The 13,779-nt window shown below is 42.3% G+C and overlaps 2 protein-coding genes across 7 annotated transcripts in view; one reads left to right on the forward strand and one right to left on the reverse strand.

Moving 5' to 3' along the window:
- Positions 1-206: 206 nt before the first annotated feature.
- On the forward strand, positions 207-6,736 carry LOC311133846 (E3 ubiquitin-protein ligase DTX3L-like). Of its 5 annotated transcripts, none has more exons than XM_084167443.1 (10): positions 207-312; positions 734-822; positions 2,075-2,155; positions 2,263-2,364; positions 2,561-2,719; positions 3,001-3,247; positions 3,550-3,746; positions 3,848-5,422; positions 5,569-5,786; positions 6,027-6,736. In XM_084167443.1, exons 2-10 carry the CDS (start codon positions 778-780, stop codon positions 6,094-6,096), a joined length of 2,694 nt encoding a protein of 897 aa, XP_084023569.1. In that variant the 5' UTR covers positions 207-312; positions 734-777; the 3' UTR covers positions 6,097-6,736. The 5 variants fall into 5 exon arrangements, with proteins under 5 accessions (XP_084023569.1, XP_084023571.1, XP_084023570.1 ...); XM_084167445.1 differs by having other exon boundaries at positions 3,550-3,728; positions 5,569-5,821; XM_084167444.1 differs by having other exon boundaries at positions 3,550-3,728.
- Positions 6,737-8,071: 1,335 nt separating this feature from the next.
- Positions 8,072-13,779, reverse strand: part of LOC311133845 (low-density lipoprotein receptor-related protein 1-like) — a gene marked incomplete at its 5' end in the record, with an annotated part of 189,959 nt that continues 184,251 nt past the window's right edge. The window contains 7 exons of one of the 2 annotated variants that reach the window (XM_084167442.1): positions 8,072-8,896; positions 9,050-9,194; positions 10,000-10,038; positions 11,169-11,262; positions 11,478-11,551; positions 11,671-11,772; positions 11,864-12,047. In XM_084167442.1, the coding sequence (XP_084023568.1) occupies positions 8,756-8,896; positions 9,050-9,194; positions 10,000-10,038; positions 11,169-11,262; positions 11,478-11,551; positions 11,671-11,772; positions 11,864-12,047 (779 nt within the window). In that variant the 3' untranslated portion in view covers positions 8,072-8,755. The remainder of the gene's footprint in view (positions 8,897-9,049; positions 9,195-9,999; positions 10,039-11,168; positions 11,263-11,477; positions 11,552-11,670; positions 11,773-11,863; positions 12,048-13,779) is intronic. The other variant, XM_084167441.1, reaches the window with a different exon arrangement.

The raw sequence follows: 13,779 nt of genomic DNA on the forward strand, positions 1-13,779 counted from the left end.
TTACCTTTTTTCAAAAACTATCAGTGAATTTTGTTTGGAAGTTGGATCGTGAGAAAAGGCTAGACCTACATACAGTATGTTCTTGTTTTTATGTACCGTGTTTGTGGATTGTGGTTAATTTGGTCCAGCCATCCGGATACAAATAATCCTAGAAACCTACAATGGGCCATAGGCTGCGATACTCCCCCTCTTTTAACAAGGAGTGCCTCTAGCCAGCTACAGTGTTGCATTCTTGAATCACCGTGACTTTCGTTTTCGCTTCCATGTCCGTACTTGACATTAAAAGCTGAGACAGACAGCTATACACGCCTGGTATGTAACCTAGACAATATTTTAGCAAAACTTCGGGCCCACCTGGCAATTATAGTATAGCCGTAATATTAAAATATTAATTATTCGTCGAAATTACAAGTTCATAATGTTGTATTTTTCATATCCATTGAATGTGCGATTGAAATCAAATGAACAATTTGTTTATCGATGTGTATTTATGTTTTAATCTAAAGCGACACGTGTTATATTCTAACTAGGCCTATTTATTCGGATTTAGTAGCCTCAAGTTTGTTAGGCTACTAAATCGACATAGGGTATTGTCAACCTTGGGTTGGGTTGCAATTTGTGAAACGAAATTGAAACTATTTTCTGTGGCGTCGCGCAGTTGGCCCAAAACGGCAATGAGAGATTTTCGTATTGATGATATTCATCCAACGAATAAGGCCTATTTCCTGTGTAGGACACACTGAGTTTGACTTGGTGAAGCAAGAAGACTTAATCAATATGGCAGGACATGAGGAGGACATGATGGAAGTGGATGATAATGGTGTGAGTACGCTGGTTTGAGGACAAATACAAGAGTACCTTTAATATTGCAGAGACCAAAAGCAACACCCAGCAACCTCGTGTGTTGGGTTGACAGTCGCTGGATCTGGGTTAGAGTCCCGGTCGGGGCTAGCCCCAAATTCGTTACGTTGGTGTCAGAAGTGGGGTGGCGCCTGTGAGGCCATCGGAGAGGGGTGTACACTTAAGGGACTTAGTAAAGAGAAACGTGGGGACACGCTCTGGTCAAGAGGTTTGGATCTCTTGGAGAGTAACTGTGTTGGGTTGACAGTCACTGGACCCAGGTTCCTGGAATATGAATTTGCTACAATATTCATAAATTATTATTTTGCCAAACAGCAGCTTGTTTGATATAATGGGTATATTAATTTGGCCATTGAACAGCAGTAATAGGTTACAGAGTATTTAAATTAAACTTATAATTTTAGTAGACATTCTTATCCAGAGTGACTTAAATTAGGGTTAAGTGCCTTACTCAAAGGCAAATCGGCAGATTTTTCACCTAGTCTGCTCAAGGATTCGAGCCAGCAACCTATCGGTTACTGGCCCAACGCTCTTAACCGCTAGGCTACCTTCCACCTTTAATCTTAAAGGACAAACTGAACTAACTCTTACTATCTTCACAGTTAATCATCTGTTAACCTCTTTGCATCTCTTTCAAGACACCTGCAACATTAGAGACAGTAAATTCTCCTGATACTGGGACCAGTGGATCTGCAAGAGAGCACCAATCACAGCAATTGCCACATGGCCATTCCCAAGGGCAGATTTATACCATAAGTACTGTATCAAATGATGCAGCTGGGATAGCCAGGGAAATACTTACAGTTCATTCGGACAGTATTTAGACCCCTTGACTTTTTCCACATTTTGTTACGTTACAGCCTCATTCTAAAATGGATTAAATTAAATGTTTTCCTCATCAATCTACACATAATATCCCATAATGACCAAGCGAAAACAGGTTTTTAGAAATGTTTGCACATTTATTAAAAATAAAAAACATATCTTAAAGCGGTTATAAGTGGGGATATTTAAGTTACTTATGTTTAACCTAAAAGCTGGATATGTGGAACTAGACTAACCAAACAACAGTAGAAAATGTTGGTTTTGTTGTTTGCTTGTGTTTGAATTCGATTCTATGAGAACCACATTTGTGCAGTTTCTCTTCCTGAAGAATGAGAATTGCACTGTATGTGAAAATATACAACCCATACACATCTCTCTTCTCTTGCAGTCTGACCCAGCCTTGGCAGCCAGTGGAGCACAGCACTATCCACAATGGGAGTCTCCGAGCCCCCATGGGATGGGTGATAGGGTAGGTTTTATGTTTTTCTTATTCATGTGGAATAATTTAAGACCACAATTATAAAATGTGCTATTCTTGGATGATTGAAGATATTAACTATCTCCTATCTCTCTCAGACCTATTCTTCAGGAACAAGTGGGGAGCAAGTGAGAGTAACACAGCCACATTCATATCCTACCAGTCACACCCAAAGTACTGTTATGACTGATAAGAAAAAGGTAAGGAGTAAACAGTGTAATTATGATCATGTCAACTAGTCTCTGACTCAGGCCTGAGAAAGCCAGTGATCTTATCTTTATCATATCAGTTCGCATAGACTATCCAATGCTGTTTCATGAAGTTGCCAAAACTAATCACAATTAAAGTTAGTTAGGGTAAGATCAACGTCATACTGATGTTCAGTTATTCTTTCAGGACCCGTATTTGACAGATCAGTATCGGTCAAAGGAGGAGATTGAGGGAAATGAGGTGAGTGTGGATCCTCCTGCTGAAGGAGCTACTGGCTCTAATAGAGACAGACAATCACAGAGAGATCAGCATTCTCCCATCAACTCCCAAAGGACTCAAGATGTGGTAATTATTCTATCCAACAGATCACAGGATTTTCTAAATTCCACATACTATACATCGTCCTATTTCAATCAGCCTACTATTTAGAAAACGCAAGTATGGGTATTTGGACATGGACAGTGTTCATGTTATTGCCCTGAAAATCTAAATCGGGCTCTGATTTGTACCTAAGGAGCTAAATGAGATTATCTGCTATGAATCTCAATTACTAAACTACAGGTCCTCTTTAGGAGTGAGTAAACTGTTGCGCCAACAACCATATTTATGCCCAGACATTTTTCCAGGATCTGAATCAAGCTAAGGTTGAAGAGAGAAAGCAGCTGTCAGCATCTCCAGATGAGGCTACAGTCTATGTCAGTGTGGAGTGGCCTGGGAAAGACCTTCCACCAAGATGGGAGTCCACACTAGAGAAAACTCTCCAGTCATGGTTCAATAAAGACTTTGGTGATAAGACAACAGATACAGATTGCACCTTGAAGGGTCTTTATGGCAATGGGTTCTGGGCAGTGGTCAATATATCTCCCTCATCAGGTGAGAAAGATGGAGTCAAAAATGTAAAGTTCATTACAAAAATACCTAGTACCCATTTTAAATGTTGAGGATACACTCAAGCCATGGTGGTGCTGCTAAGAAGAAAAATATTCACTTCAACAGTACATTATTGCAAATAATGTGTTGCAGAGTGAATTCCCAAATGCATGCTTTTATCTGGGAGCTAATCTGGTATTAGATAGGTCAGCATGTTTAATTTGGGAACAGTTATTCTGTTTTATCTTAAATCCTTATTTTATTCTTAATGTTAATGTTAATATATTAATCTACCCTATTTGAAGATCTAAAAGTACTTCTGAAGCAGAGGGCAACACAGATGACGTTCAGAGACCAGGCCAAGACAACCGCTACTGTGCAGTTTCACAGGACTGCACCACCATTTCAACCCTGGAACCAATCAGACTGTAAACCCAACTTAATGGATGTCTCTCCTCCAACATCATCACACACTCTACAGGATGTAATTGGTTTTGCTTTTGTAAATAAATGACTATTTGATTGCATTTTCAAATCAACTATAATATAAAAAGTATAGATGTAAGATATGTAAATCTTTTTAATATGATATTTTCCCACTAGGTCAAACTCCCAATGACTGTACATGCTAGCATTGATCTCAGTGGCTTCCCACATGAAGCACAGGTTGCCCTTAAGACCAAGTTCAATCAGTACCTCACTTATCACTCACTGACCTTGACTGGGAACTTTGAGGAAGTGGAGAAGTTCCACAGAGAGGTGACCAAGGTCATCAAAGAAGCTGAAGCTGGGCCAGCAGGTGATTGGAATGGTTTAGAAGCGGCACCAAGCATGACTCACAATGGAATGAACACCCATGAAGCCCCTGGGCAAAAGGAAATAAGCTGTACAGTCCCACTGACCCACTTCGTGTACTTGAACCAGGCCTACCGGAAGGAGATGGAGGACATAGAGAAAATAAATGGAGTCAAAATCAATGCAGATGTGAAGGTGTCTTTCAAAGAACATCCAGAGAAAACAGACAGAGATTTTCTGCTGACCGAAGCCTACCAGGAGTTCACTGACCTCTTCCTGAAGTGTGCAGGTGACTTTGACAGCATCTCCGCACACCTGCCACACATGAATCCAGAATACCTCCAGTTTATGCTGAAGAACATCCAGAATGAGGAGACCAGGCTGGTGCTGAATGTGTCCGCCAACGGGTGCAATGTGCTTGGGCCGAAGCAGAGCGTGGTAGCAGTCAGGAAGGCTTTTGAGGTGGGCCACACCTCCACAGTAAAGACCTTCGGAATGGATCACAGCTCCGCAGATAAGGCCTTTGGATTTGCTGGAGGATCTAGAAGGAGATCTACAGAAATTCCACAGAAGATTGTGATTGACATCAAAGACCCACTGGTTTCAGGTGGGCTGTCCATGGACCCGGCCCACTGGGAGCTGATGAAAAAAATATTTTCTGAGAAAATAACAGCAATCCAAAGTAAATTTGGAGTAGTTTTCATGAATAATCCATCTCAGGGGAAGGTCAAAGTGACAACCATGCCTATCAAGTCCCAACACACTGCCTCTCTGGAAAGCCACGCCATCAGAGCTCTAATGCACCTCTACCAGAAGGTTGCCACGTCAACAATGAGCTGCTACCTGCTAGACACTACTCACGCAGGGACCGTGGGGGACATGCTGGAGAAGATCCGCTCTCGACACCTCTGTGTTGGGGCAGGAGAAAACTACGGTCCCTGGAGGCTGATCGGCCTACCGGAGCATTTAGGCCCTGCTGTCAAAGAGCTAGAAGAGAAGCTAGGTAGGCCTGTGTTTAAAGAGGAAGACAAGCAGAGGATTGGGTATCCTGAAGGCTACAACACTGGAGCAGCCGTGGGGGGAGCAGCTGGAGATGGAGGAGCGACAGGAGGGGCTGAAGAGGAGAAATGCCCCATATGCATGGATACATTTACCAACAAGGAGAAGTTGTCCTGCACCCATGAGTTTTGTAAAGAGTGTCTGAGGCGGTCAGTGGAAACCATGGGCCCCAGCTGTCCTGTGTGTAAGGATGTATACGGGAAGATGGAGGGAGACCAGCCCGATGGAAAAATGACACACTATACTTCTATCAACAACATACCTGGATTCCCTCACAGTGGCACGATAGTTATCAACTATGATATTCTAGATGGAATACAGACGGTAAAATACTCAGGTTCTTCATTATACTGTAAATATAAAAGTTGACAAAACATTTATTATATCCCAATTTCCACTGCAGTGTTTTATATTTACACAGCCATTTGTTGCCATTGCCATTAGTTTTTGTTTACATTTTCTGTTTTCAGAACAAACATCCCAACCCTGGAAAGAACTTCTATGGGACCAAAAGAACGGCTTATCTACCAAACAACAAGGAGGGGAATGAGGTGCTGATGCTGCTGAAGAAAGCATTTAAGCAGAAGCTGATTTTCACAGTTGGGATCTCCAGAACCACTGGGGCAGAGAACACGGTGACCTGGAACGACATTCACCACAAAACCAACATCGATGGAGGGGCACAGAAGTACACCATCTAAGACTAGATATGATTAACCTTCTGTATGCCTCTAGTGACTAACTTTCTTATGTCATGTATAAATGTTTTTTGTATATTTTGCATTGACTTCATTCAGGTTAAGTGTCTACTACTACCCTGCCTGGGGGAACAACATTGATTCCTCATGAGATTTGAACCAGAAGCAAGCTCAGAAATAATTGGAGGATTTGTTTAATTCAAAGTTGTGTGCTTTGTGTTTTCCCACAGTTTCGGCTACCCTGACCCTGACTACCTGAGCAGAGTGAAGGATGAGCTGAAAGCCAAAGGCATCAAATGAAGACAATTTTGGAAATAGAACAGAGGACTAGTTCAGTTGAGATTCAAAGCTGTTTACAATGGCCCCTTTTAAAGAAGACGAGGGCTGAAAAACAGAGAGGGGAAAGCGATGATTCATGTTTGCCATATCACTGTTCTCACTCTGGGTTGTGACAATACTACAGTACAAGAGTCTTTTGGAAAATGGTTTTTGATGTCGGGGACCTTTTTGGTCAAGATTCTTTGTTTTTGAAGCCATTTGTCTAAACAAATGTAAATGTTTCGGGGGATTTCGTTTTGATTGGTATACTGGTAGTTATTTTATTTTATTTTCTAGATGCTTGAATCCAGGATAACGTGTGAGCTATGACAAAATGTATTGAATGAATAGAAATATGGAACATTAAAAGCACTGACATAATAATCAAAGATGATTAAACAGAATGGCAACATTCAGATTTAAAATCAACCGCAATATATTATAATTACCAGTTGGTGATCTCTCATTAGATAAACAGATCCACTTGCTGGAACTGAAAAGTTTGGTTCAGTGCTCGCTTATTAAGGCCCAATGAACATGTTCTTGTGTGATTAACTCAAGTTTGTATTGAATTTTGTTTGATGATTGGTAATGAGAATAAAAAGTAAATTTAAGACAGTGATCTCACGTTTGTTTATATTTGTGGTTAACTTGGTATTCATTGTTGTATCCACAATATGCCAACTCTAGTCCAGTCTAGCTAGATATGGAAACACAACCATAGAAGTGACCGTGAGGTTCAAAAGTGACCAAACTGCGATACCAAGTGATGCCAACAATGGAACAATTGAACTCAAAATAAAAATGATAATATAAATCCACTAAAAGACAAATCCAGCTGATTGTTTTCTGTACGGTTTTTTAAATTGTATTTATAACAATATCTGTTATTTAGTTTGTAAAGTACTCCACCAAAAATTAACATTCTTTCCAGAATAAGGTTTGAGCCTCCATGCATTTTGTACTATAAAAGCTATGTGTAATTTCTCATAAAACAAGGCCTAATCAAAAACAACTTAAATCCAAAAATGCATGTACGATTTTGCAAAAATGTTATTTTAAGTAAAATGATTGTACTTGTCTCTCCTTTCAATAAAAAAATACAATAAAAATTTGACCGCATAAATCAAAAATAACACTTGCTGACAAATAAGCAAAATAAGGATTTGTTATTCTAGTTACTTGAACATTTGTTTGTTGTTGCACTAACTGTAAGTCGCTCTGGATAAGAGCGTCTGCTAAATGACTAAAATGTAAAAATGTTGCCTATTCTCACATGCATTAAAATATGGCTGATCACCTTCTGACAGAAGCAGCATTTTGGGACAGCGGCCGAGCTTAAAGACACGTCATAGCAACCAAAACGGCAGCGTTAGCAGCAGGGTACAGAAGACAGAGAGATGATCACAAACGGCTAAAGGAACAACAGTGGAGGGAAACGTGAGAGTCAAAAAGAAAGAAAGCAATGACTGCACTTCAGAGGGAGCTGTTACAAAACCATTAAAAGCACAGAACTAATTTTCTCAGGTTAGAAAGATTCATCTGTACTGAGTCTGACAGGGCCAGGTGGACAGTCAAGCCCTTACACAAACCAAATGAAGAAATGCTGCGAAAAACAAACAAACATACATTAGACCAAATGTTATCCCATCTCCTTTCTCTGTCCATCCACACAGCTGTAGCAAATACACTTGTTCTCTGGCACCACAGTCCACTAAAGGGGTGCAGATTGGTGACGTTCTTCTCAGCGAAGGTGTCACACAGTCCCTCTGGTCCGTCCCTTCGTTAGTATGCTCTGACCTGCCATGACATGGACACTGGGCACACCCACAGCCCCACTACATGGAAGCATTCCCAAGCCTGGAATATTCAACATCATCATAATCATCACCTCGCACCAGTAATCAGTCAGTCACACATCCTCAGTCGCTTCAACAACACATTGATTACGCTATTTTAACATCACACGAGCCCTACACACCTTTAGTATATGATAGAAACAAACATATATTGACCTGCGTTACATCTTACGGTATATACACCGTAAAACATTAAGTCTGTGCAAGGAAGAAAACACAATCATTTCATGAACATAGTTCTCTGAGAAAATAATATGGAAATAAGTTGCCATTCGTTATTGACATTTTAAACGCGCTGTACACAAATTGTACTGTATTATTTGTGTCTTACACACTCCTGCTGACAAAATTGTCAAGACAACATTGGTACCGACTTATAAAACTTTGAGTTAGCCTTCCCCCGCTCAAAGTCAACATGAACAAAATGAAATGGAACAATGTTTTCTCTATACAACTCATACAAAACATTTAATAATTGCTCCTTTTTCTTCTAATTTTATTTTTCCATTTAATTTTGCACAGAGGTAGTGACTATTTAGGTAAAGGGGAAGGGACAAAAATACTAAATTAAAAATATATTATAGAAAATGTTTTTGTTAATGTTTGACCAGAGGAATCGTACAAGAACCAAACATAATACTGCAATCACATACAAAAGTAGTCCATTTTTGTACATTTTATACAGTGTTCACGCTTTTCTTGTTGATTTTCTTTCAGTATTTTCTTTCAAAGGCAAAAAGAGGGGTGTGTTTGGAATGTTACACCCCAGGCTAATGGACAGTTTATGCTAGCGGGTCCACCAGGGGCTCCTCATCCCCCCGAGACAGAAGCTCCTTCTTCTCGTCTGTGCTGGCCAGGGAGTTGCGGCTGTTGTGGGCTCCCATGTACAGGGTGGCATACACTGGGTTTGTGAAGTTGGTGGGCTGGGAAGAGACCAGGGAGGACCATTAGATAAACTAAATACATGGTAGTAGATGTGTGTTTGTATGTCCAGGATGTGTGTGTTTGCTTGTGCAGGTGTGTGCGACATGGTGCAAGTGTGTTTGTGTGCTTGCTTGTATTAACGTGTGTGTTACCTTGTCTGGGTCCAGTGTGAAGTCCGAGTCTAGAAGATCCCCGGCATCGTCGTCTGGCTCACCCTCGTAGATCTTGTACGCTGGGTTTCCTATCTCCACGTTCATGGCCCCGTTAGTCATCCTCTGGTGCTGAAAGCCCTTGGCCCTGCGGATACAGAGGTGAAAGGTCATGACCCCTTAGGCACGGACGGGTCCTGAGAGCGTCCACACAGCGCAGGCAGCGACATGGCCACATCACGGGGGTCAGGGGTCACATCACTGTCACGGTAACCCAGGAAGCCTGGACTCAAAGCCACAGCACAGGCAACAATGCAAACCCAGCATTCACCTAGCTAGTATATACTACAGGACACACTGGTCCTGGAGAGGGTTGTGTAACAGTACCAAGTAAGCTAACATTACACATACACCCTGTGTAAGTGGTACTACTGAATACCTATTTAAGAGTCTGCTTGAAAAACACAAGCAAGGTCAAATCTATCGATGTCTTCAAAATCTATAGACATCTTGGACAGAAATGCATGTTGTCAGTTTGGAGCATCACCATATCGGGTCAAACCATGGACTTGAGGAATGGAGAGAAATGTAACAAATCAACCATCTACCATAGTAAATGCTGGATTTGTCATGTTGCATTTTCCAAATCCTGGCTTGGAACAATGCAGTCAAAGCGTCCTCTCTCTCTCAGTATGATAAATACAGTAGGATTCTACACAACACAATACAGTACAATACAGTACAGCATGATAGAGAACAGCATGGGATCCATTTAGACACCATGGGGTCATAGACTGATCTATTTCACCTCTTCAATAGATCACCACCTGTTACCCCCCTAGAAGTATAGTAGGGGGTTTGGAGAGGGTGGACCAGTCCTGAACAGGGATTTAGATCAGGAGAGGGAGGGGCAAGCTGAGAGAGGACGGAAAGCGTAACGAGGCAACCGTTACCGTGAGTGTCTGGAGCAGGATTTGCCCAGCCTGCCAGACCTGATGGACAGAAGAGATGCAGTTACTCACAGCAGAGAGAAAGAGAGGGAAAGAGAGAGAGGGGGGGGGGGGGGGGGGGGGGGGATAGGGTGACCACATTTAAAATACTCAAATGCGGGACAATGGGATGATTTTGCGGGACAGTGTAGCCTACATGAATACATGTTCTTGGCAGCGCACCGAGCGAGCTAATTGAAGCGCACAAAGCCTACTCTTTTGCCGAGCGAGTGCAAAATTTGGTGATGCAGAAACGAGAGACCACACGTGTGGCTGTTTTATGAAAATCAGGGAATATTTGGCCAAGTAAACATTTGTGATTGGTCTCAGGGAATGTAAAACATTTAGGGAGGGATACTTTTAAAAACAGATTCAGTGAAGTAGCAGCAAATATGTTAAATGAGCAACTAATGAGCCTTACAAGTTTGACCTTCTCTTTCAGTCTAATACGGCTGGCTATTTCCTTACTTTTGTAGCCCTTGGTTAGAAGCACAATTTTTGTAAGTAACTCGCTGTCCTCTGCAAGTTTAGCCAGAAAGGATTTGGCAAATTGGTTGACTATATGACATTGGCCTATGTCTTGTCTTATGCAGCCAGAATATCAGATCTCATCAACGATTGGAGAAGTGTTTAACATCACCAGTACCACATACTTATGATATACATCTTGTTATAAGCGCAATGTTACTGCAAAAGAGACAGATTGGAATGTCAATTATCATCAAATGAATAGTAAGTCTGACTTACTATAAAATCAACCTTTTTTTGTAAATTTGTGGTGTTTTAAATTATTAAAAAATATGGGACATGATTGTTTGGTTGTGGGACGGGGGACAAAGGGAACAAATGCGGGACTGTCCCACACTATCCGGGACATGTGGTCACCTTAGGGAGAGAGGGAGGGAGGAGAGAGAGAGGGGAGGTGAGAGAGAGGGAGGAGAGAGAGAGAGAGAGAGAGGGAGAGGGAGGAGAGAGAGTACAGAGAGAGGGAGGAGAGAGAGTGCAGAGAGAGTAAGAAGAAGCATTAAAGAAAAGAGAGCTTGATAGGGGGTTAAGGTAGATATTGTCCCAGTGTTCTGCTAGTGCCCCGGTGTTGTATTGTGTATTTTGTAGTGTAGTGTAGCGTTCCTCACCCCCTCATTCTTCTCCTGTACCAGAACACAGCTCCTCCCACCAACAGAACCAACAACAGCAGCAGCAACACTGGGATCACTATGGTGGCAGTACCTGTACATGGACACACAGAAACAGTATACATACACAGTTAGGCAGGAGACTTCAGTTAGCGTCCAGTCGATGTGCAGCCACAATAATACATGTAAAATGTAGAGGAGCAGCTCTTGCATTTTCTTTTGATGGCCAGCTGACATCTAAGTTACAGTAAAATCACAAGCAAAAGTTACGCCTCTACTTTTTGCAAACCTTGAGGATAGTTTACTTACGTCCACCAGACTCTGAGGAGTCTACACTAGAGGCCACCACCTCACAGCGATGCCCCACCCAGCCTGCAGAACACCTGAGGGGAGAGACAGCGATAGATACAGAGAGATGTAACCTCACAGTAACCAGAGTTACCATGCTAGAGAGAGCGAGAGGAGAGGAAAGGAGAGGAGAAGAGAGAGAGAGAGAACTCACTTGCACTCTGGTAGGTGTGTGCGTGGGTTGACAGAGCACTGTCCATTAGCACAGTACTCATCACATGTGTAGCAGCTGGGCTGAACTCTGCTATTGGTGCAGCTACAGGACACACACAGGTAACAATAGGTTAGGACGTGTGTGTGTGTGTGTGTGTGTGTGTGTGTGTGTGTGTGTGTGTGTTGACACTTACATGCAGGTGACCTCTCCTGTGGGCTGGAAGGAGCTGGTGGGGATACACTTGCCGTCGCGGCAGTAGTGACACTTGTCCACCTCGCAGGTGCTGCCGCTGAACTGGGGCAGACAGCGACACTGGCGTGCCTCGCTGGCACTCTGCAGACAAGTGCCTCCGTTCAGACAGTGGCCCTCGCAGCTACCTACTCACACACACACATAAGAGACAACTATCCGTCTGAGTATACTGAGAGCAAGGAGCCTTGAGGTGGATATCAAAAGAGTGCCAAGCAGTTCACATTTTGTAGTCCTCCACTACTGTAACTCAGTAGTGTTCTAGTGTTATACTGCCAGCAGGTGGCAGTAGAGAGACAGTTTATTTAATTATTGATTTATTAGGATCCCCATTAGCTGTTGCACATGCAGCAGTTACTCTTTGTGGGGTCCAAACAAAACATCAAATACATTTACATTTTAGTCATTTAGCAGATGCTCTTATCCAGAGCAACTTACAGTTAGTGCATTCATCTTAAAGGGCAATTAGGCCACTTTTCAACCTCATATTCCTTACCTACAGCACCACACCAGTGTCAACATACCCCTAATAACAAAGTAGGATTAAACACCCACACCAGCGAAAATCATCCACTTTTTTAGCTGAAAGATGATGCCCATAGCTCATCCCTGATATTGCACAACGATTTAAGTCAATAAGTCATCATTTTAGTTTAAGTCTAATATATTTGGGCTTGAACAGGAAAATCAAAAAGTTAAACTTCAGATTTTCCTGTTTACAACCTGGTACTACTGCTTACTGCTGTCTGTAATGCACTTAGTTCGATATGGAGCTGTTTAATGAGCTGACGGTGAAATGGTGAGTAAGAAAATAGCAAATATTATTATGATGAGCTAATGTTGTTCACTTGGCTATAGTAAGCAGCCCGGCAAGGGACACGTTAGCCGAACGACTTATCATAGGCGCATCACCTAGCTAACATTAGCTGGATAGCTAGCTAGTGACATCAAAAGTGGATGAAGACGTGGAGAGGTGAAACGTCAACATGGCTGCGATACATCATCGTTTCTGGAGACATTATGCACGGCAGCGCTACAGTAGCAGCAAGAGTAGGCCTATTGTTCACTAACTATATACAAGTTTGGCTGGCTAGCTAGCTATAGTATAGATGACTGTGCAGTGAAGTACAGTTCATTCAGAAAGTATTCATACCCCTTGACTTATTCCACATTTTGTTGTGTTACAGCCTGAATTCAAAATTGATTTATTTTGCCCATCTACACACAATACCCCATAATGACAAAGTGAAAACATGTTTTTAGAAATTTTAGCAAATGTATTAACTGCTACTCCTACTGCTCTCTCCTCGTCTGACCATGTGTTCTCACATACCCGAGAGCATCTGGTCAGCGGCGTGGTGGCACAGGAATCCTCATCTCTCCCAAGTGGACATTCTCTATTTTTCCCCCTGACCCATCTGTCTATCTATCATTTGAATTCCATGCTGTCACAGTCACTAGCCCATTTAAGCTTAACATCCTTGTCATTTATCACCCTCCAGGTTCCCTTGGAGAGTTCATCAATGAGCTTGACGCCTTGATAAGTTTCTTTCCTAAGGATGGCTCACACCTCACAGTTCTGGGGGACTTCAACCTCCCTACGTCTACCTTTGACTCATTTCTCTCTGCCTCCTTCTTTCCACTCCTCTCCTCTTTTGACCTCACCCTCTCACCATCCCCCCCTACTCACAAGGCAGGCAATACGCTTGACCTCATCTTTACTAGATGCTGTTCTTCTACTAATCTCACTGCAATTCCCCTCCATGTCTCCGACCACTACTTTGTATCCTTTTCTCTCTCACTCTCCTCCAACACTACTCACTCTGCCCCTACTCAGATGGTAATGCGCCGTCGCAACCT

Source organism: Coregonus lavaretus (assembly GCF_964263955.1).
Source record: "Coregonus lavaretus genome assembly, chromosome: 8".
In the NCBI taxonomy this organism is placed as follows: Eukaryota; Metazoa; Chordata; class Actinopteri; order Salmoniformes; family Salmonidae; genus Coregonus; species Coregonus lavaretus.